The 22,149-nt window shown below is 40.9% G+C and overlaps 1 protein-coding gene across 4 annotated transcripts in view; it reads right to left on the reverse strand.

Annotated features, from left to right (window-relative positions):
* The window catches only part of thoc1 (THO complex 1), a 70,189-nt gene extending 48,617 nt beyond the window's left edge, over positions 1-21,572 (reverse strand). For 3 of the 4 annotated variants that reach the window (XM_063062803.1, XM_063062794.1, XM_063062815.1), the window contains exons 1-8: positions 21,504-21,555; positions 17,787-17,900; positions 17,358-17,431; positions 16,933-16,993; positions 14,945-15,011; positions 8,046-8,164; positions 7,202-7,250; positions 1,378-1,473 (exon numbers count right to left, since the gene is read on the reverse strand). In XM_063062803.1, the coding sequence (XP_062918873.1) occupies positions 1,378-1,473; positions 7,202-7,250; positions 8,046-8,164; positions 14,945-15,011; positions 16,933-16,993; positions 17,358-17,431; positions 17,787-17,900; positions 21,504-21,551 (628 nt within the window). In that variant the 5' untranslated portion in view covers positions 21,552-21,555. Of the gene's footprint in view, positions 1-1,377; positions 1,474-7,201; positions 7,251-8,045; positions 8,165-14,944; positions 15,012-16,932; positions 16,994-17,357; positions 17,432-17,786; positions 17,901-21,503 lie in introns of all 4 variants that reach the window. The other variant, XM_063062809.1, reaches the window with a different exon arrangement.
* Positions 21,573-22,149: the final 577 nt, after the last annotated feature.

Consider the following 22,149-nt stretch of genomic DNA (forward strand, 5'->3'; position numbering starts at 1 on the left):
CCCGCTCCATTGCATCAAAAAGAATGGAACGGAATACTGAGTTGCCCCTCCTGCAACCAAGACTCACTAATGGCTACAATATCACAATTCCAAGTGTTGATCCATGCCCTGAGCTCATCTGCCTTTTGTACAATATTTCTTGCATTGAACACAAGTCACATCATGCTCAACCTTAATATTCTGGGGTTTGGTTCGTTTTGTTTTGATGCAATAGAGCGGGAAGGATTAAAGGGGTAGGAGTGGTTTTACTAGTCATGGAAAATGCCACATTAGTGCTCCCCATTAGTGCTCAGTCACGACAGACTGGAGAACTCATCTAGTGAGGTTTTATGGGTGGAATAAGATACGTATGACTTCGTCTGAGGTCTTAACAACATCTGCCTCCAGAACCTCTCTACTCACTGGTCTGGCACTCTGGTTCCCATCCTTCTGCAATTCTAGTTTAAATCCCTCAGTGCAGTACTAGCAAACCTTCCTACTAGTACCTCCCCCCCAGTTCAGATGCAAACCGCCCCTTCTGCACAGGTCCCACATTCCCTGGAAAAGAGCCCAATGATCCAAAAATCTGATGCCCTTCCTCCTATTCCAGCTCTTAAGCCAAATGTTGAACTGTATGATCTTCATATTTTTGGTCTCACTAGCATGCAGCATGGGTAACAATCCTGAGATCACAATCCTGGAGGTCCTGTCCTTTAACTTGGCACCTAATTCCCTGAACTTACTTTGCAGAACTTCATCTCTCTCTCTCTTACCAATGTCATTGGTACCTACATGGATCACAACCTCTGGCAGCTCATCGTCCCATTTCAGAATGCAGGGGACTCAGTCCAAGATGTTCCAGACCCTGGCACCCAGGAGGCAACATACCATCCAGGAATCACAGTCTCATCCACAGAACCTCATTTCTGTTCCCATAACTAACACATCTCCTATCACTACAGCTTGCCTCTTCTCCCCGCTTTCCTACAAGGCAAACAGTTTGGCAAAGAGAAATGTGGGACACCTGGTACCATCTGTGAGAATAAAGAGACGAACATATATTGTACACTGAGCATATGAAATTTGGTGAGCATGAAGAATCAAAAACAATAAAGCAGAAAAGGAGTGTGATGTCTGAGGTCATCAGCACAATTAGAAAGAGAGGTATTAAGTGCTGGGAGCTTTCAGAAATCTCAGATTGAGCCATAACCCTCATATAAAGGAAGCTGGTGATGGAATCTGAATGACAAACAGATTTTGTAGAAGATTTCCAATTACTATTTTGCCTGTAACTTTCTGAATGGACAGTCAACATAAAAGTTCTATCCTACTATACAGCCATTATGAAGGTTCATAAAGATAAATGGAAATTCTTTTCTTGCAATTCTAATTTCGTACCTGACTTTTCTGATAATGGAAATAATCTTGCAAGGAATAGCTGGATTCTTCCACAGAAAACAGTGTTCTGTGACTTGGAAAGTCTTCTTAGGAGATCTGAAAAATTATTACAGATAAAATTTAAATAAGTACTTCAAAATTTAAAGTTCAAAGTAGATTTATTATCAAAGTACATGTCACCATATACAACCTTGAGTTTCATTTTCTTGCAGGCATACTTACAATAGCACAGTAGTACATGCAAGTAGGAGATTATGGGCTAGTAAAATGACATAGTTCCATGTTGCTTTGGTATTATAAAATAAAATTATGTAGCCAAATTAATTTTTTGTAGCAAATTGTTTTTGCTTGGTTACTTCATCAAATGACTACAATTGCACCTCAAGACAGGAGAATTTGGACGATAACATGCACTGATACACCAAATTGCAAAGCTCAACTTCAAAAACATGACACACTGGGATGAGGGTGCATGAGATCTTCACAAGATATAATGCAAGACAAATGTGTCACAAGGAGACCAGAATAAACGTGAATTTAACTAATCCAACAAAGTAAAATTACACAGAGAGTAATAGTCTGTTGAATGTAAATTAACACCAAGTTGTAACAGAATAATTACAAATTTTAATGGAGTTATCCTTGGTCTTGCATATTTCAGCCATTATTTTTAACATTCTCCAGCTAAATTTAGAAGCACACAATTCCAATAATAATTTTAACAACAATGATCCTCAGTATTTCATGGTGGTCAGTTTTAATTGTTCCGAGCCTTTCCCATTTTACACAAACCTTGTACCACAGAGCACAGTTGAGGACACAAGATTATGAAGGTCACCAATTAAGAGTACCAGTGTTACACTGGTTGCAGGCAGATAATCTGGGTCAGAACAAGTAAACTAAATTTATCAAGGTGCTAATAAAGTATTAAACAAGTAAATTAAGAGTAGAACACTGAGCTAGAGCATCGAGATAGTTTTGAAACACCAAGGGTCACATCTCCGAAGCAAGAAAATTTTATGACAGAATGCGCAATAAGAAATGATCCTCCCCAAACACCATTCAAGGAGCAACTCAGTCTGTAAGAAACCAAAGAATAATGACGACAGAAGACAGAAAAAAGAATTTTATTGATCCCTATTAGGAAAAAAATACAGTGCATTCCAGTTAATTGGGACATATCAGAGCCAGTACATTTTGGCCCAATTGAGCAGCTGCCAAAGTTTCATGGAAATGCTTAAAAAGGTCAAAAAAAGACAAACTGCTATTAAGCCGAGTTACAAATTATGTATTTATATAAAATACAGAACAAATTAGAACGCTACCAATCACAAACAAGAGAAAAATGTACAGATGCCTGAAATCCGAGCAACACACACAAAATGCTAGAGGAATTCAGAAGGCCAGGCAGCATCTAGGAAAAGAATAAAGTCAATGTTTCGACCCGAAATAATGGTAGAATGCTACCAATACCACTATAGCAGGGGTCTCCAACCTTTTCTGCACTGCGGACCGGTTTAATATTGACAACATTCTTGCGGACTGGCCGACCCGGTGGGGGGTAGGGTTGCCAACGGACAAGAGTAGCAGTCAAGTATGTTGTATTTACCCAGAGAAAGACTACAATGACCATGAAGCCTTGCGCGGGCACCAGTGCGCATGCATGTACCTGCCGAGATATTTTTTCCTCTGCAAATCGGTTTTGGCGACACTGTTCAGGGGGGGGAGTGTTAATCACGACCGGAAGATAGGTGATAAGTGGCTAATACACTCAATTTCATTTCTAAAAGGGTTTATCTAATGAATTTAACACACAGCGTATATTTTCCTCGCATGAATATAGCGATACGTCAATTATCAGGGGAGGATAGGGGACCTTGAAGAAAGTGTTGAACGAACTTCCAGTAGAAGTGGTAGAAGCAGGTTCGACATTATCATTTAAAGAAAAATTGGATAGGTATATGGACAAGAAAGGAATGGAGAGTTATGGGCTGAGTGCAGGTCGGTGGGACTAGGTGAGAGTAGCGTTCGGCACGGACTAGAAGGGCCGAGATGGTCTGTTTCCATGCTGTAACTGTTATATGGTTTTATAAGTCAATAGCATCGTAACATTTGGATATTAAACACACAGCACATATTTTCCCCGTATGAACATATAAAATCATTGCAACACACCAATATCGCTGAATCAGTGGGAGCCCTGGGCTTGTTTTCCTGAAACAAGACGGTCCTATCGAGGGGTGATGGGAGACAACGATACTTGAACGGGGTTCCTTATGTCCAGTCTATTCCGCAATTTAGTTTTCGTTGCATTCATTGCACAGATATGTTGGAAATGGAAGCAACGTTTTCAGTGCTTTCGTGGCTATCTCAAGATATTTAGCCTTGACTTTGATCCAGAATGCCGGCTGAGATGTTATGTCAAACATACTTCTCAGCCCACCATCACTTGCAAACTTAAGGAGTTGATCTCCTTCCCGCGCTGACATGGATGACACATGTGTAATAACTCAAGACAGTGTGACAGGGAATGAGGAAAGGTGCAGCTGACTCAAACTGCCAAATCATATTTTTTACTTGCGGCCCGGTAGCACATGCTTTGCGGCCCGGTGGTTGGGGACCACTGCACTATAGTACCATAAAACTATGTATTAGTTCCTAATAGTTATCCACTAAGGAATTTATCCAGTTTATGTTGTTGTATTCTTTTAAGTGTAAATGAACAAAATCAGCAGATACCTAGTGCAAACAATGGATAATCTTCATTTTCATTATAACATTCAAGATATTTGTTGATACTTTCTAAATCTCCGTAGTTCGTAATTTGCTAAGTGTGAAATTAACTCCAGTACAAGAAAGCAACAGCATTTCTCCAGGCAACACTGGACCCTTTTCAGTTTGCTCCTCATTTGAGTAGACTCATTGACAATGCCATAGCCTCTGCTTCGCACTCTGTCCTGTCCCATCTGGAAAATTGGGTCTATTATGCTAGGTTGCTGTTTATAGACTTCAGTTTGGCTTTTAACACCATCTTACCCCAGAAACTGGTGGGGAATCTGTCCTCACTGCGTCTCAAAGCCTCCCTCTGTAACTGGATCCTGCACTTCTTAACAGAAAGGGTACTATTAGCCCATGTGGGCAACAACGTCACTAGGGCTGTGTGCTCAGCCCACTGCTGATGCACGACTGCATCTCAGGATTCAGCCAAATGGTATCATTAAGTTTGTGGATGACAACAGTCGTCGGCCTCATCAACAATGACGAGTCAGAGTACAGAGGGGAAGCAGAGCAGCTGATGAACTGGTGGGAGAACAAACACCCAAGTCTGAATGAGGAGAAGACCAAGGAAATGATTGTAGACTTTAGGAAGGTGCAGATGAACCATTCCCCTCTGAGCATACACGGTTCCTACATAGAAGGATTAAAGAGCACTAAACTCTTGAGAGTTCACATCACAGAAAACCTCATCTGGTCCCTCAATATCACCTCCCTGAATAAGACACAGCAGCACCTCCACTTACTGAGAAGATTGAGGCAAACAATGATTCCTGCCCATCTTAACTGAATTTCACAGGAGCACCACCGACAGCTTCACAACAAGCTGCATCTCCATCTAGTATGGGAGCAGCAAAACATCCGACCAGAACTCTCTACAAAGGGCTGTGAGAACAGCCCTGAGGATCAGAGGGGTCCCCCTACCATCCATTTAGGACATTTATCCTGACATTTATCAGGAGTGCTGCATATGCAGTATTATCAAGGATCCCACCCATCCATCCAGCATCCTGACATTCCACCATCAGGCAGGACTCTCTGATGCATAAAGCCAAGAACAATCAGGATGGGAAACAGCTTCTTCCCTCAGGCTATTAAGCTTCTGCACTTCCTGCTGCAATGCATTCAAAGTGCCACTGGATAATTTGTACTGTACCCAACAATATTTATTGTATGCAATTTGCTTTATTTATCAATGCATAATACATTTGCAGATTTAATTCTTACTTTCCAAAGTATGGGTGTCGTGTGTACCACTGTGCCTTACAATATAGTCTGGAGAAACATCCCATTTGGCAGTATACATGTATGCACGTAGTTAAGTGACCATAAACTACTTGACTTGACGAACAGAGCTACTTGGAGAAAAACCAGCTGTAGTCAACAGAGCACAGCAGAAGGAAAACAGCTTCCAAGATCTTGAGTATAAATGAGATAAACAGCTTTGTTAAGTATTACACCAAACAAACTTCTACAGATACACTGTTCAACATATGCTGTCTGGGTGAATCATGGCCTGATATTACAATGCAAATACACAGGAACACAGGAAGCTGCACAGAGAAAAGAACTTTGCACAATGCATCGTGAGGTTGGCTCTTCACAACACTGGTAGAACTTACAAGAAGCACTATATCAAAAAGACAACATATATCATCCAAGAGCCCCACCATCAATGTTCCCTCTGAGGTACACGCGTATGCTTGCGCACACATCTTTTGCTACTAGCGCACCCTTTACCCTTTACCCCGCTGGCATGCTAGGTATACTTCACGATCATACACAATCACATTTCCTTTTCTGGTTTCTGATGCGGATGGTGTTGACAATGAGGAGTTTACAATGACTGGTCTGCAGATTTTAGAACTGGCTTATTTATACTGTTAATATTGAAGAAATTATTCAGTGAATACATGTCATTGTCACTGGGCAAAAAAAATGCAGAGCATGAGGTATTTGCACACAATGGTCATTACAAATTAGAGGGAACATTGCCCACCCTCCAGACCATGGCATCTTGTCACAGTTATTATCAGTCAGGAGGTATAGAAACCTGAAGTTCCAACACCTGGTTCACAGACAACTGTTGAACAACTGAATGGTTGAAACAAAGCAAATAGCAAAACCTAATCAATACAGTTCAGCACTACAATCACTTTGCACAAGAATGTACTTTTTTTTGGTTCTGTGTTCATTCTTTTAAAGATTATACCTGTGCAGATAACAAGAAACTTGACTCTGACTTGTTGGATTAAACTAAATCCTGTGTTTCTAACCAATGCCCATATTGATCTGTTATTTTCACAAGTGAGCCTTGCAAATGAACTAAACTGTATGGACTGGAGCATCTACCACATCCATCAGCATTCTATGCGCTTCTTTCAAGGGTTGTTTACTCACTGAATCTTTAGCTAAGAAAGGAGAGTGTGATAAACCAAGTTTCCTTGCCCACAAATAACCTGATGCCATAGGGCTTCATGGTTTCTAGATTCAACATTGAGGACTCCCAAAGCAGCTCTCTCCTGTGTGCATTAGAGTCATGCCCTCCCTGATGTGATAAGATATTCATGCATAATAATGGAGGTGTAAAACAAGTTGTCAATAAAATATGATTTTCAGAGTGCAAACATGAATTTCAAGTTAGGCTTGATTAGTCTGACAGCATTCCCAATTTAGATACCCAATAGTTTTGGCAAAGTACTTTGCAACCAACGATTTCTTCAGATTTGGCAGCAAAGTTGATAACTAGATGGTTTTATTTTACCCCCCAGTACAGAACAACTGAATGGCTTGCTGGGCCATTTCAGAGAGCTAGGTGCGAACTCTGTTGCTGCAGATCAGGAGTTACACAAGCCAGATTATGCAAGATGGCAGATCTCCACGTTTGAAAGGTGGCGAAACTAAATGTGTTCGGAACAACTATCCAATAATTTTGTGCCATTATTACTGATGCCTAGAAAGTTTAATTTAAATTAATCATGAAGAGCAACCCCATGTTGATCTAATTTGTAAGAGTCAGGAAAGGACCAGTTCATTTGAGTTCACTTACCATTGCACATTCTCAATAGGTAGTTTTTTCCAGCAGAGTAAAATGTTGCCTGAAAGCGAAATAACAATTGTTACCACAAAGTTGCCACACAATCCCACCCAACATATCTATTTCTCATACTCTGTTCCCATCATCTATGGAAAGAACTGAACAGTCAACATTTTGGGCTGAGACCCTTAATCAGGACCATCATTATCATCGATTTTATTCGATTTCTTCTACTTTCCAGTACAGATACTTCAAATTCCTCCACTTCTTTTCTGTTCTTCAATTTAAAAACTGTACCCTACATTTTGCTACTTCAGATAAAAGCTTGTTTTATTCAAAATATTAAATGTTTCACTCAGATACCAGCTGACCCGTATTTCAGATGACTTTGAAACCAAAACCTAGCATATTCACAACTGAGTCCCTTTTGAAAGAAATAGGTCATATTCCAAAGTGCCAATGAAATAAAGTCAGAAAGGAAGAACACAAAATATTGCAATGGGGAAATATGATAATTTTATTGCTAATAAAAAACAATTTCATCAAAAATAGAGGTTTCTGTATGATATCATTTCTATTGTGCATTTATTTCCCTTTCTTCACACTTCGTACAGTTCTTAACCAAAGTCATGAAAGCAAATAATCTCATCTGAGGTACTTGACATTCTGCAATGGCAATAATTTTTTTGTGAAGTGCCTCGCCATTGCTCCAGGCCTATAACTCCAAAGTTTACCCCAATTTATTTCACTCACTAAAACAAAGGCTGAGAAATCAATTTGTGAAATAAATTCACTGTGCTTGGTTCATTATAAAATTGTCAATTTCATTTAAACAATTAACTCAAGCATTACTTACAGATTTCCAAGTTCCAACATTTTTTTCTACGAAAGTGAATATTTTGTCACATTGATCAAGAGGAAGGCAATCAAGAACATCACCGAGCAGTAAGAAAGGTGTTGTTGCAGAGCAGATACCTACATGTGCACAAAATATGAGATTATTGCATGAAAGCATATGTATTAGGTTTAATAGTACACAATAAAATAATGTTGCAGTCACTTGTGTTTCCCACCAATAAACTAAATGCTTAATCTTAAATCTTTAGTTACGTCAATAAATTCAAAAAAAAGTTGTAAGCAATTATTAACGATTTGATAGATAAATGACTCTCCTCCCCTCTTAGTTATAGATTCATAGCACTACAGCACAGAATAGGCACTTTGGCCCATCTAGTCTATGCTGAACTATTAATTTGCCGAGTCCATTCAACTTCCACCCGGGCAGTATTCCTCCAAGTGGCCTTCCACCTACGCCGGGTCTCACCAATGCAGAGGAAGCCATGTTAGGAGTACAGGATATAGCAGATGACCTCAAAAGACTGGCAAGTGAAATCTTGCCTCACCAGGTAAGAGTATTTGGGGCCCTAAATGGAGGTGAGGGAGGTGGTGAATGGGCAAGTGTAACACTTCTTCTGCTTGCAAGGAGAAATGCCAGAAGGGAGATTAGTGGGGAGGGACAAATGGACAAGGGAATCACGGAGAGAGCGATACATGTGGAAAGCAGAGAGCGGTGGGGGTGGGTGGGGGGTTGGAAAGAGAAAGGTAAAGATGTGTTTAGTGGCAGGATTCACCACTGATGCTGCCCTCACACCCATCTCCTCCATTTCCCAGACATTCATACTCACCTCACCTTCCCCCCCACCCCACCTCCCGACTTAACAGGGATCGAGTTCCTCTTGTCCTCATCTACCACCCGATGTGCTTCCACATCCAGCACGTTATTCTCCACAATAACCGTCATCTTCAATGGGACACTACCACCAAACACACCTTTACCTTCCCCTCCCCACCCTGACCATTCACCTCTTCTATAAGATGGGGGACCACTTTGTTGAGCACCCCTTTGCTACACTCGCAAAAAAAAAAATGAGAATTTCCCAGTGGCCAGACATTTTAATTTCAATCCACATCCCCATTTCTACTCTTACATGTCAGTCCACGGCCTCCTCTACTGCCATAATGAACCCACTCTCAGGTTGGAAAAGAAATACTTCATATTCCATCAAGGTAGCCTCCCAACTGATAGCATAAGCAATGATTTCTCTACCTTCTAATTTCTCCCCCTTGCCCTCTTTTTCAATTCCTTACTCTGCCTCCCCCCCCTTACCTCTTCTCTTCTTCTTCCCTTTCTCCCATGGTCCCCTCTCCTATCAAATTCCTTCTTCTGCAGCCCTTTGCCTTTTCCACCCATCACCTCCCAGCTTCTTATTTCATGCCTTCCCCACCCCCCACCTTCCTGGCTTCACCTCTCTAGCTTGTACTTCTTCTCCTCCTCCCCACCATCTTATTCTGGCGTCTCCCCTTTCCTTTCCTAGTCCCAAGGAAGGGTCTCAGCTCAAAACATCAACTGTCTATTGATTTCCATGGATGCTGCCTAACCTGCTAAAGTAAAGGAGAAGGTAGTTTTGGGTCTCATAAAAAGCATTAAGGTGTACAAGTTCACAGGACCTGATGGAATATACCCAATATTATCGAGAGAGGCAAGAGACGAGATTGTTGTGGTCTTGACCAATATCGTTATGTCTTCTCTAGCCACAGGCGAGGTCACAAAGGAATGGTGAGGAACTAATGTTGTTCCATTTATCAAGAAGTGAACCAGGATTGATTTTGGAAACTATAGATCGGCAAGTCTCATGTCAGTGGTTGGGAAATTACTGGAGAGAATTCTTTGAGATAGGATTTATGAGCATTTGGAAAACCATGGCCTAATTAGTAAGAGCCAGCATGGCTTTGTGCAGGCAAGTCATGTCTTACTAAATTGATTGAGATTTTTGACAAGGTGTCAAGAGTGATTTATGAAGGTAGAGTTGGGAATATTGTTCACTTGGATTTTAGCAAGGTGTCTATCAAGATCCCTCATAGGAGGCCTGTCCAGACGATTAAGATGTATGGGATCCATCATGAATTGGCCATTTGGATTCAAAACTGCTTGCCCATGAAAGACAGAGGATAGTGGTCCGGCACATTAATTCCAGCTGCAGGTCTGTGATTAGGAGTTTTCTGTAGGGATCCGTACTAGAACCCCTGATGTTTGTGATGTACATAAAAAACCTGGATGAAAATGTAGACGGGTGGATTAGCAAAGAACACAGCAGGATTTAGATCAGTTGCAGATATGGACAGAGAGATAGCAGATGGATTTTAACTGGACAAACATAAAGTGTTCACCTTAGTAAGTCAAATGTAAGTAAACAGAACACTGTTAAGGGGAATACCCTGAAACTGGCAACACAGATTGATAAAGTGGTTAAGAAAGCAAATGGCAACATAACTTATTGACTTGAGAAATCAATGCCTCATGTTGTAGCTTTATAAAACTCTATTTCGGCCACATCTGGAATACTGCATACAGTTCTGGTTGCCCCATTATAGGAAGGACTTTGAGGCTTAGGAGAAGGTGCAGAAGAGGTTTACCAGAATACCACCTGGATTAGAAGGTAGGTATTATACCAAGAGGTTAGACAAATAAGGACTGTTTTCTCTAGAGTGGTGGAGATTGAGGGGAGGTCTGATAGAGGTTTACAGGATTATGAGAGGCAAACATAGAGTAGGCAGACAATTTTTGCAGAGGTTGAAATATTACACACCAGAGGGCATGCATTTAAAGTGAGAGGGGGCAAGTTCAAAGGAGATGTAAGGAACAATGTTTTTTTTAAAAAAAACAGAGTGGGTGGATCCCTGGAATGTGCTGCCTGGGGTGGTGGGAGAAGCAAGTACATTAGGGATTTTTAAGAGACATTTAGATACACATATGAATGTGAGGGAAATAGAAGGATATGGACACTGTGTAGGTAGAACGGATCAGTTTATTTGGCTATTTGATAACTAATTTAATTGATTCAGCACAACATTGTGGGCCAAAAGGTCCGTGTGCTGTACTGTTCCTTGCTGCCCTACCACTTACTGTGCAAGTCCTTACTGGCTCAGAAGGGTAGGGAAAGGAAGAAGGCAGCAGTAATAGGGGACCCTGTAGTTAGGGGGTCAGACAGGTGAATCTATGGACACAGGAAAGAAACATGGATAGCAGTTTGCCTCCCAGGTGCCAGGGTCCAGGAAGTTTCAGATCACGTCCACGATATCCTGAAGTAGGAAGGTGAACAGCCAGAGGTCATGGTACATATTAGTACCAATGACAAAGGCAGGGAAAAGGAGGAGGTCCTGAAAACAGATGACAGAGAGTTAGGAAGGAAGTTGAGAAGCAGGACCTCAAAGGTAGTAACCTTGGGATTACTGCCCATGCCACGCGACAGAGAGTATAGGGATAGAGTGAGGTGGAGGATGAATGCGTGGCTGAGGAATTGGAGCAGGGGCAGAGAATCAGATTTCTGGATCATTGGGACCTCTTTTGGGGCAGGCATGACCTGTACAAAAAGGACGGGTTGCACTTGAATCTGACGGGGACCAATATCCTGGCAGGGAGGGAGCTAAGGCTATTGGGGAGAATTTAAACAAGAATTGCTGGGGAATGGAAACCGAACTGAAGAGATGGAGGAAGGAGCTGTTGGCTCACAAATAGAGAAAGCTTGGAGACAGCGCGAGAGAGAGGATAGGCAGGTGATAGAGAAAGAATGCGCTCAGACTGATGATTTGAGATGTGTCTATTTTAATGCAAGAAGCATCATGAACAAAGCAGATGAGATTAGAGCGTGAATCGGAACTATGATGTTGTGGCCATTACAGAGACTTGGATGGCTCACGGACAGGAATGATAATTTAGAGTGCCAGGCTTCAGATGTTTCAGAAAGGACAGGGAAGGAGGCAGAAGAGCTGGGAACATGGCACAGCTGATCAGAGATAGCGTCATGGCTGCAGAAAAAGGAGGAAGTCATGGAGGGATTGTATACGAGTCTCTGTGAGTGGAAGTTAAAAACAGGAAGGGGTTAATAACTCTACCGGGTGTTTTTATAGACTACTCAATAGCAACAGGACCATCGAGGAGCAGATAGGGAGACAGTTTCTGGAAAGGTGTAATAACAACAGGGTTGTTGTGGTGGGAAATTTTAATTTCCCAAATATGGATTGGCATCTCCCTACAGCAAGGGGTTTAGATGGGGTGGAATTTGTTAGGTGTGTTCAGGAAGGTTTCCTGACACAATATGTAGATCAGCCTACAAGAGGAGAGGCTGTACTTGATCTGGTATTGGGAAATGAACCTGGTCAGGTGTTAGGTCTCTCATTGGGAGAGCATTTTGGAGATAGTGATCACAATTCTATCTCCTTTACCATAGCACTGGAAAGGGATAGTAACAAACAAGTTAGGAAAGCGTTTGATTGGAGTAAGGGGAAATATGAAGCCATCAGGCAGGAACTTGGAAGCATTAATTGGAAACAGATGTTCTCAGGCAAATGTACGGCAGAAATGCGGCAAATGTCCAGGGGATATTTGTGTGGCGTTCAGAATAGGTATGTTCTAATGAGACAGGGAAAGGATGATAGGGTACAGAAACCATGGTGTACAAAGGCTGTTGAAAATCTAGTCGAAAAGAAAAGCTTAGGAAAGGTTTAAAAAAACTAGGTAATGATAAAGATCTAGAAGATTATAAGGCTAGCAGGAAGGAGCTTAAGAATGAAATCAGGAAAGCCAAAAGGGGCCATGAGAAGGCCTTGGCGAGCAGGAATTAAAGAAAGCCCCAAGGCATTCTACAAGTATGTGAAGAGCAAGAGGATAAGACGTGAGAGAACAGGACTAATCAAGTGTAGCAGTGGGAAAGTGTGTAAGGAACCAGAGGAGATAACAGAGACTCTTAATGAATACTTTGTTTCAGTATTCACTACGGAAAAGGATCTTGGCGACTGTAGGGTTGACTTACAGTGGACTGAAAAGCTTGAGCATATAGACCTTAAGAAAGAGGATGTGTTGAAGCTTTTGGAAAGCATCAAGTTGGGTAAGTCTCCAGGACCAGATGAAATGTACCCCAGGCTACTGTGGGAGGTGAGGGAGGAGATTGCTGAGCTTCTGGTAATGATCTTTACATCATCAATGGGGATGGGAGAGGTTCTGGAGGATTGCAGATGCTGTTCCCTAATTCAAGAAAGGGAGTAGAGATAGCCCAGAAAACTATAGACCAGTGAGTTGATGGAAAAGATCCTGAGAGGCAGGATTTATGAACATTTGGAGAGGCATAATATGATTAGGAATAGTTAGTATGGCTTTGACTAAGGCAGGTCATACCTTACAAGCCTGATTGAATTTTCTGAGGATGTGACTAAGCACGTTGAAGGTAAAGAAGTAGATGTAGTGTATGTGGATTTCAGCAAGGCATTTGATAAGGTACCCCATGCCAGGCTTATTGAGAAAGTAAGGAGGCATGGGATCCAAGGGGACCTTGCTTTGTGGAGCCAGAATTGGCTTGCTCACAGAAGGCAAAGAGTGGTTATAGACGGGTCATATTCTGCCTGCAGGTCGGTGACCAGTGGTGATCTGTTCTGCGACCCCTTCTCATCATGGTTTTTATAAGTGACCTAAACGAGGAAGTGGAGGGATGGGTTAGTAAATTTGCTGATGACAAAAAGGTTGGGGGTGTTGTGGATAGTGTGGAGGGCTGTCAGAAGTTACAGTGGGACATTGATAGGATACAAAACTGGGCTGAGAAGTGGCAGATGGAGTTCAACCCAGATAAGTGTGAGGTGGTTCATTTTGGTAGGTCAAATATGATGGCAGAATATAGTATTAATGGCAAGACTCTTGGCAGAATGGAGGATCTTAGGGTCCGAGTCCATAGGACACTCAAAACTGCTGCGCAGGTTGACTGTGTGGTTAAGAGGGCATACGGTGCATTGGCCTTCATCATCCGTGGGATGAGTTTAAGAGCCGAGAGGTAATGTTACAGCGACATAGGACCCTGGTCAGACCCCACTTGGAGTACTGTGCTCAGTTCTGGTCACCTCACTACTGGAAGGATGTGGAAACTACAGAAAGGGTGCAGAGAAGACTTACAAGGATGTTGCCTGGATTGGGGAGCATGCCTTATGAAAATAGGTTGAGTGAACTCAAACTTTTCCCCTTGGAGTGGTGGAGGATGAGTGGTGACTTGACAGAGGTGTATAAGATGATGAGAGGCATTGATCGTGTGGATAGTCAGAGGCTTTTTCCCAGGGCTGAAATGGCTAACATGAGAGGGCACAGTTTTAAGGTGCTTGGAAGTAGGTGAAGAGGAGATGTCAGGGGCAAGTTGTTTTTTTTAAAAGATGCAGAGAGTGGCAAGTGCGTGGAATGGGCGGCCGGCAACAGTGGTGGAGGCAGATACAATAGGGTCTTTTAAGAGACTCCCAGATAGGTACATGGAGCTTAGAAAAATAGAAGGCAACTTCTAAAATAAGTACATGTTCGGCACAGCACTGTGGGCCGATGGGCCTCTTTTGTGCTGTAGGTTTTCTATGTTTCTAAAACCATTGTTTAATGAAAAATGCTAACTCGAAGTATGATGAACTCTGAAAATCTGACTATGTTCAAAGTAACAACATCTTGAGAATTAAATTAAATTTGAACAATTAGAGGTAACTCCATAATTATTCCACCGAATTACCTGATGTGTTAAGGGTATACTTAATTATCAGCTGATTATTGAAGGAAAATATTCATAATACCATCAGCTATACAACCTAAATATTTTTGATTCTAGGCCAAAATATATTAACGAACACTACGAAGCACAACAATGCTCATTTTGAATGTCATCTGGAATATACAATTACCTTCAATGACTCCATTAATGCTAAGAGAGATAATAGACAAGAAATCTTCACATTCGCCTTGGTCTAACTAAAACGAGAAAATAACTTTCAAAAACAGTTATAAAAAAGTCTGAGTGCTACACAATGGAAATTTATTTGTTTTTAAAGGTTTGATAATTCCCATTAACTGTATCTGAGAAATCAAATGCACAAAAACACTTTTATCCCTAGTAATAAAGGCATCCGTTATTCTTGCGAGACCATAGATCTGCGCCTGGAAAGTCTTCACTCTCCAGGGCGCAGGCCTGGGCAAGGTTGTATGGAAGACCAGCAGCTGCCCATGCTGCAAGTCTCCCCTCTCCACGACACCAATGTTGTCCAAGGGAAGGGCATTAGGACCCATACAGCTTGGCACCAGTGTCGTCGCAGAGCAATGTGTGATTAAGTGCACAACACATGTTGCCTCGGCTGGGGCTCGAACTCACGACCTTCAGGTCGCTAGTCCAATGCCTTAACCACTTGGCCACGTGCCCTAGTAATCAGGCCTAAATTTCTGTAAGCTGATTCAAATCTTGCCAAATACCCTGCAAGTCCTTAGTCCAGCAGAATTTTAAGAATTCAATTTAATAAATAAATGTAATTAATGACAAAAGGGGAGCCGTTACATAGGAAAAGGAAAAAGTGCCACAAGATAAACTGATGAATTTTCTGTGAGAGACCTCCTATCAATATATTTTAATTAAAAAGACAGATATTTGCCCATGACAATATATTAGGAAAGAAATTCACAAAAAAAATTCACTAAATTTGATATAATCTGGAATGTTTAACCCTGCATGGTTTGTATAACTTGATATAATCTGGAATGTTTAACCCTCCATGGGTTTCCTTTAGGTGCTCCAGTTTGCTCCCACATGCCAAAGACATACAGATGTGTTAATAGGTTATTGGTCACATGGGTGTAATTGGGCAGCACAGGCTCATTGGGCTGAAAGGGCCTGTTACTGTCTGTATCTCTAAATAAATAAATAATTCAAATAATTGAGACTGTGGGTAGTTGTCAAGCACCCAAGTGAGAAGCGATAAAGTAATTATAAATCTTGGACACAATATCAGATTTCCCGACAACTGAAAGTTCAATGAAGTGATAATAATAATGGAACTTATAATTGTTAGAAATATTCATCGTAAGAAACTTATTAATGAAAACTTAAACATCATTTACAAACAGCTGTAAATATCTTTATGAGATATTGATCTAGTAATGGAATCCAACAAACTAAAATGAGACACATTGAACAGACTTCCTTTCATTATTTTGTAAATGTTAAACCTTAATACACATCCACATTTCCATTTGAACTACCTCAAATCACAACATTAAATAGCTGGATTAAAACTTAATTAAAACTACAATTGAATAATGATACCAGTTCCAGTATTCATAAAGAGATCAAGTTCCATTTTTCTTCCACCCCTTCCGGATTTTTTTAAATTACTGTGATGCGTACTTAGGCTTGTCCAGCCTCAACAGATATGGGACCATAAATAATTTCTTATTCAGTCACCATCCTTCTAGGTTTCATGCAGTTAAATACTGCTACACAGTAAGGAATACAACAGTAATGGTAAGGTTAGCAAGCTTTCTAACCCCTCTACGGATCTAGGTTCGATCCTACTCTCTGTGTGGAGTTTACATATTCTACCCAGGTCTAAGGGGGTTTCCACAGGGTGCTCCAGTTTCCTTTGATATCCCATGAAATACTAAAGGGTACATTGGCTAGTGCACATATCCTTAGTGTAGGTAAGTGCCAAAGTGGAGTCTGCACAGCCCCCTGTGCTACGATATGCAAGCAATGCAAATTGTTATCATTACACATGCACGCATACCACGTTCACTCAACATAAATAATACATTTAAGATTGTTCAGCCTGATAACCTGGTATTTCCTAGCCAATGCGTAATTGCTCAAGTTGCTAAAAAAATTGCAAATTCAACAGCTACTTACAATTTTTTCTTCTAGTATACCTCTGAATGCCTGATCCAGTGTTGTTTTCTTTTCTGTTTCACTACAAATACAAACATAATTCTGAATAGGTCATTTCAAATAATCAAGGAAAAGCCACAGATACATCAGAATTTAAGTTGATGACTTAAATATAAAAACTGTTTTTTTATTACTCCTGCATCATAGAGGGGGTGTTGATCTAGAAAATGGCCTGTAACACCATTTTCCATAGAGGCATGTCATATGTGTATAGATTAAGAAACACTAGTTAAAAAAGGGCTAATTTACTTACTTCACATCCCCACATAGATTCTATGAGAGCAAACTTTATTCTGTTTCTCATATTGAGTTGTGATTTGTGAATTATTTAAGAGCAAATTTTTGCTGCTCGCATGGTTATACTGCAAAGGGTCACATCAACTTACCCTCCACTCAACTGGCTGAAGATTACAATCAGTGGTTTTATATTTTTGCTCTTCAATGCTTCTTTTGCACAAATCTAATCAAACAAAAGTAAACTTCAGTTAACAATTCTCCCAATGTATTACAAGCATAGTTTTCAATGTTGTCTAATAACTGCTTACATCTTCAAAAAAATTGTGTTTGTATCTACAAAAAACACAATCTTTCTATTGTGCATTTCCACATACCTGAAATTTGCTCTGGTTTCCTGCATGTTTAGGACTGATTCATGAACTCCAATTAAAATGAAGCAAACATGCAAACACTTGCGACAAACTTACCAGTTGTGCAAATACGGGGGGAGGGGGCGCAGTGGAGGGGTGATTGATAAGTACATGGCCTATGGTAGAAGGAGTCAATTTTAGAAAACCAAGCACATTTATTTTTCCTACATTTACACACTTAGTCCAACGGTTGTGGAGCATGCAGATCCCTTCTTTGTAGAAGTCGGCGTCTTGGACCTCCAGAAGTGGTCCACAGCATGGGGTGATTGATAAGTTCATGGCCTAAGGTAGAAGGAGATGAGTTATTAACTTCAAACTTTCTGTATTTTCACTCAAAGAGTTGAACCTCGCGTGCATGTAACGAGAGCTGTATAACTCATCTCCTTCTACCTTAGGCTACAATCTTATCAATCACCCCTGCTGTGGACCACCTGGAGGTCCAAGTCGCTCTCGTTACATGCACGTGCAGTACCTAATTTCCCTCGGGATCAATAAAATATGTCTATCTATCTATATCTACATAAGTGAACTTTCATTTCAGTGCCTTAAGTGGATAACAAATATAGAGCAAGTCAGTCACTAAAGATAGTAGAAAAACTGAACATCATCTGGTTTATTTTCTGCTTATCAACTATCTCCACGTATTCTCTGAGAACTTTCTTCCCTCTCGCAAGATTTCTGCATCTCTGATCAAGCCTAAAGTTCCATACAATAATTTTTCTACTGGCATTCTACAGTTTCAATCCAATTTGATATTTGTTTTCATATTTCTACTGATTACAAATGGGATGTACAATACCACTTTGAACAAGTTCGGTCACTCATCTCTTGGTGGATCCTGCTGTGTACATCTGGCTGCTGCACTCATATTTAATGTAAAATTTTATTTCCTCATTTGCAGGCTCCAGTCAAATCGGATTGTCAACATCTCCTCCACTGTCTCCATCAGTCTGTACAGATGCACCACAAGGCTTAGCCTCCTGCTCTACTCACATTACAATTATGCCTGTGTGCCAAAGCACAACTCTAATGCCATGTTCAAATTTGCTGACGACACCACTGTTGAAGGCTGAATCAAAGATAGTGGCAAATCAGCATATAGGAGGGAAATTGATAATCTGGCTAGTGGTGCCATAACAATAACCTCTTACTCAATGTCAGCAAGACCAAGGAGTTGATTATTGATTCAGGAGGAGGAAATCAGAGGTCCATGATCCAGTGCTTATCAGAGGATCAGAGGTGTTGAGAGTCAGCAACTTTAAAATTCTTCAGTATTATTATTTCAGAGAACTGTCCTGGACCCATCCCGCAAGTGTAGTTATGAAGAAAGTATGGCAGCACTCTACTTCTTTAGGAGTCTGCAAACATTTAGAATAACATCCAAAACTTTGACAAACTTCCAAAGACGTGTGATGGAGAGGATATTGACTGGCTGCATCACAGGCTGGTATGGAAACACCAATGTCTTTGAATGGAAACGCCTACAAAAGGTAGTGAATATGGTCCAGTCCATCACAGCTAAAGCCCTGCGCACCTTTGAGCACATCTACACAAAGCCTTGTTGCAGGAATGCAGCATCCATCACCAGGGTCCCCCACCACCCAGGACATGCTCTCTTCTCGCTGCTGCCATCAGGAAGAAGGTACAGGAGCTTCAGGACTCACACCATCAGCTTCAGGAATAGTTATTACCCCTCAACTATTAGGCTCTTGTACCAAAGGGGATAACTTCACTCAACTTCACTTTATTATTGAAATATTCTCACAACCTATGGACTCACTTTCAAGGAGTCTTGATCTCATGTCCTTAATATTTGTTGCTTATTTATTATTTTTTTCTTTTTGTATTTACACAGCTCATGTCTTTTGTACACAGGTTGAACACCCAAGTTGGAGTGGTCTTTCATTGATTCGATTATGAATTTATTGAGTAGGCCCACAAGAAAATGAACCTCAGGGTCATATATATATATATATAGAGAGAGTGGTAGCTGTGTGGAACGAGCTTCCAGCAGAAGTGGTTGAGGCAGGTTCAATGTTGTCATTTAAAGTTAAATTGGATAGCTATATGGACAGGAAAGGAATGGAGGGTTATGGGCTGAGTGCAGGTCATTTTCTTGTGGGCCTACTAGGTAAGAGTAAGAGTTCAGCACGGACTAGAAGGGCTGAGATGGCCTGTTTCCATGCTGTAATTGTTATATGGTTATATGGTGACAGCCATGTACTTTGATAATAAATTTACTTTGAACTTTGAAAATCTGACACAAATGGATTGCAGTTACAGTCAATGTCAGGGGTCTAAGCTACAGAAAGCTACGTGGAAATTATAGCATTGAAACAGGATCTACACATTTGATGAAGAGCTCAGTGTTAATATTTAAACTCCATACATCCCTTTTCAATCCATCATACCAGCTTTCCAGCATTTACCTTCTCATAGATTAATTTAGTTTTCTTTTGAAGACTTCTACCTGTTTTCTGCAAATAAGCATTCAGTGTTAAGAAGTTCCTCGCTTTAATGAGTATTTTGGTTTGCTTTTATCCTCTGCTATGTTTTAACTGTCATGTAGCTAAAGCGTCTGGATACTCCCCGCATTAACCCTGTCCATCCAACAATCCTTTACAAGACTAAGTGTTTTGCCTTTTCTAAGTTGGTCGATCAGTACTCACTAAAGTATTCTCCCAATTCTAGTTCTGTCCATGTAAATCTTTGTTTTAATAAAAAAATCTAGTTTTGCTTTGAGTGAACAGACCTGAACAGTGATTTGTGCTAGTTTTGAATTCCATACCTGTAATAAAAAACATATTCCAAGGACAATAGTATTTTTTCTTCCTTAGATCTACCATTCTAATTTCAATGATGATCCGCTTACTTCTATCCCCCGACACTTTTCAGCTGTTGTCTTTATTCAACTGATTGCTGCAACCCGAGTCTCTTCCTGAACCTTTCTAAATGCAGGCTTGCACTGTGCTCCAAGTAGAGGATGCTACATACCTCAGATTTCAAAAAGCTATCTGATGGGATTCTCTTCTTTCCTACTAATTATCTGCTAGATATTGGCTACTCACTAGAAAATCCTCTTAAATAAATAGCTAAGCAACATACACAAAATCCTGGAGGAACTCAGCAAATCAAGCAGTATCTATGGAAAGAAATAAACAGTTGGTGCTTCAAGCTGAGATTCTTTATTAAAACTGTTCATTATTGTGTTTATGTCCTTCCATAGATGCTGCCTGATTTGCTGAGCTCAAGATTTCTAACATTTGCAGAATCTCTTGTGTCTCCAAATAAATAAACAAGACTGCTTTAACACTCCAAACCATTGCAAGATTAACAGCGCTTCGGAAGATCTGAAGCCTCACTTAAAAATTAGTTAAACCTATTCTAACCATCGAGAAACGTCTAAAAAATCCATAATTTTTAGTGTAATACTGAGGAAGTATTGCACTCACAAAAACAACCTTTGTGTGAATAGAGGTTTAAAACTATATATCCTCTCGTTCACATAGTAGCTAATTATACTTTATTAACGAATAAGTGAGCTTTGCTCGTCATTTACCTGATATTCACTCGTCAACCTATCACCTAGCGCTCAACAAAGGGTCTCGCCTCGAACCCCACTGCCCCTTAAAACAAAGTACAACGAACCTATCTAATCAATAAACACGGATCTGACTGGGTCTCGATGCAATTTTGTTTTTAAAAAAACTTCATCGTTCTCACAATGTAAGAGTTATTGAAATTACTGCCGCGTCAGCTGCTTGGGGTCGGGATAACAACTTCCATCACGGGCCGAGAAATCCCCTTTATCTCCAACGTTCCCCAACCCAATCCCTTCACCGTTCAGCAACAACAATAAACAACACAACATTGATGAATTCTTACACTAAACTTCTGTCGCGCCTCGTTAAACTGGAACAGACTGGGCGACATTTTAGCCGGAAGCACCGCGCGATGCTGGCTGGGAAATCGGATATCGCTGCAAGAGCGCCCCTCTGCGCCGCTCGGGTCAGCGAGCGAACTACGCAGAGCTGAGCGGCGGAAATTTTGGCCTCAGCATCCAGCAAACTGTCCCCCAGCGTCTCGTGCAAATTCACCTTATATTATGATGCTCAACACGAAGCAATTTCCAGCCTCCCCAAGCGCGCAGAATGAGATAGAATTACGTACAGAACCCAATGTAACATAATAACCGAACATGGTGTAGGACTTCAGGCCTGTACGTTACAGTTGGAAACATGGGACAAATACCATCCTAAACCAGTGCGCAACATTAAAAGGTTCTTACAGTATGTAAAAAACACAGGAGAGTAATTGATGAACTTTGATTTCCCTGGATTGGTGAATTTGTAACAACTCCGGAAAAGACCAACACCATTCAGGTCGTTACTGGCCATCTTCTAGCCAAAACATTCCTACCAGAATTGCATTCAACCAAGGCACACTACAAGAAATCATCGTCTTCCAAACTTCTAAGATTCTGAGAAGTGAAGCAAGACACGCAGATGCCGGAATCTGGAGCAAATAATAA

Source organism: Mobula hypostoma, chromosome 1 (assembly GCF_963921235.1).
Source record: "Mobula hypostoma chromosome 1, sMobHyp1.1, whole genome shotgun sequence".
Taxonomy (NCBI): domain Eukaryota; kingdom Metazoa; phylum Chordata; class Chondrichthyes; order Myliobatiformes; family Myliobatidae; genus Mobula; species Mobula hypostoma.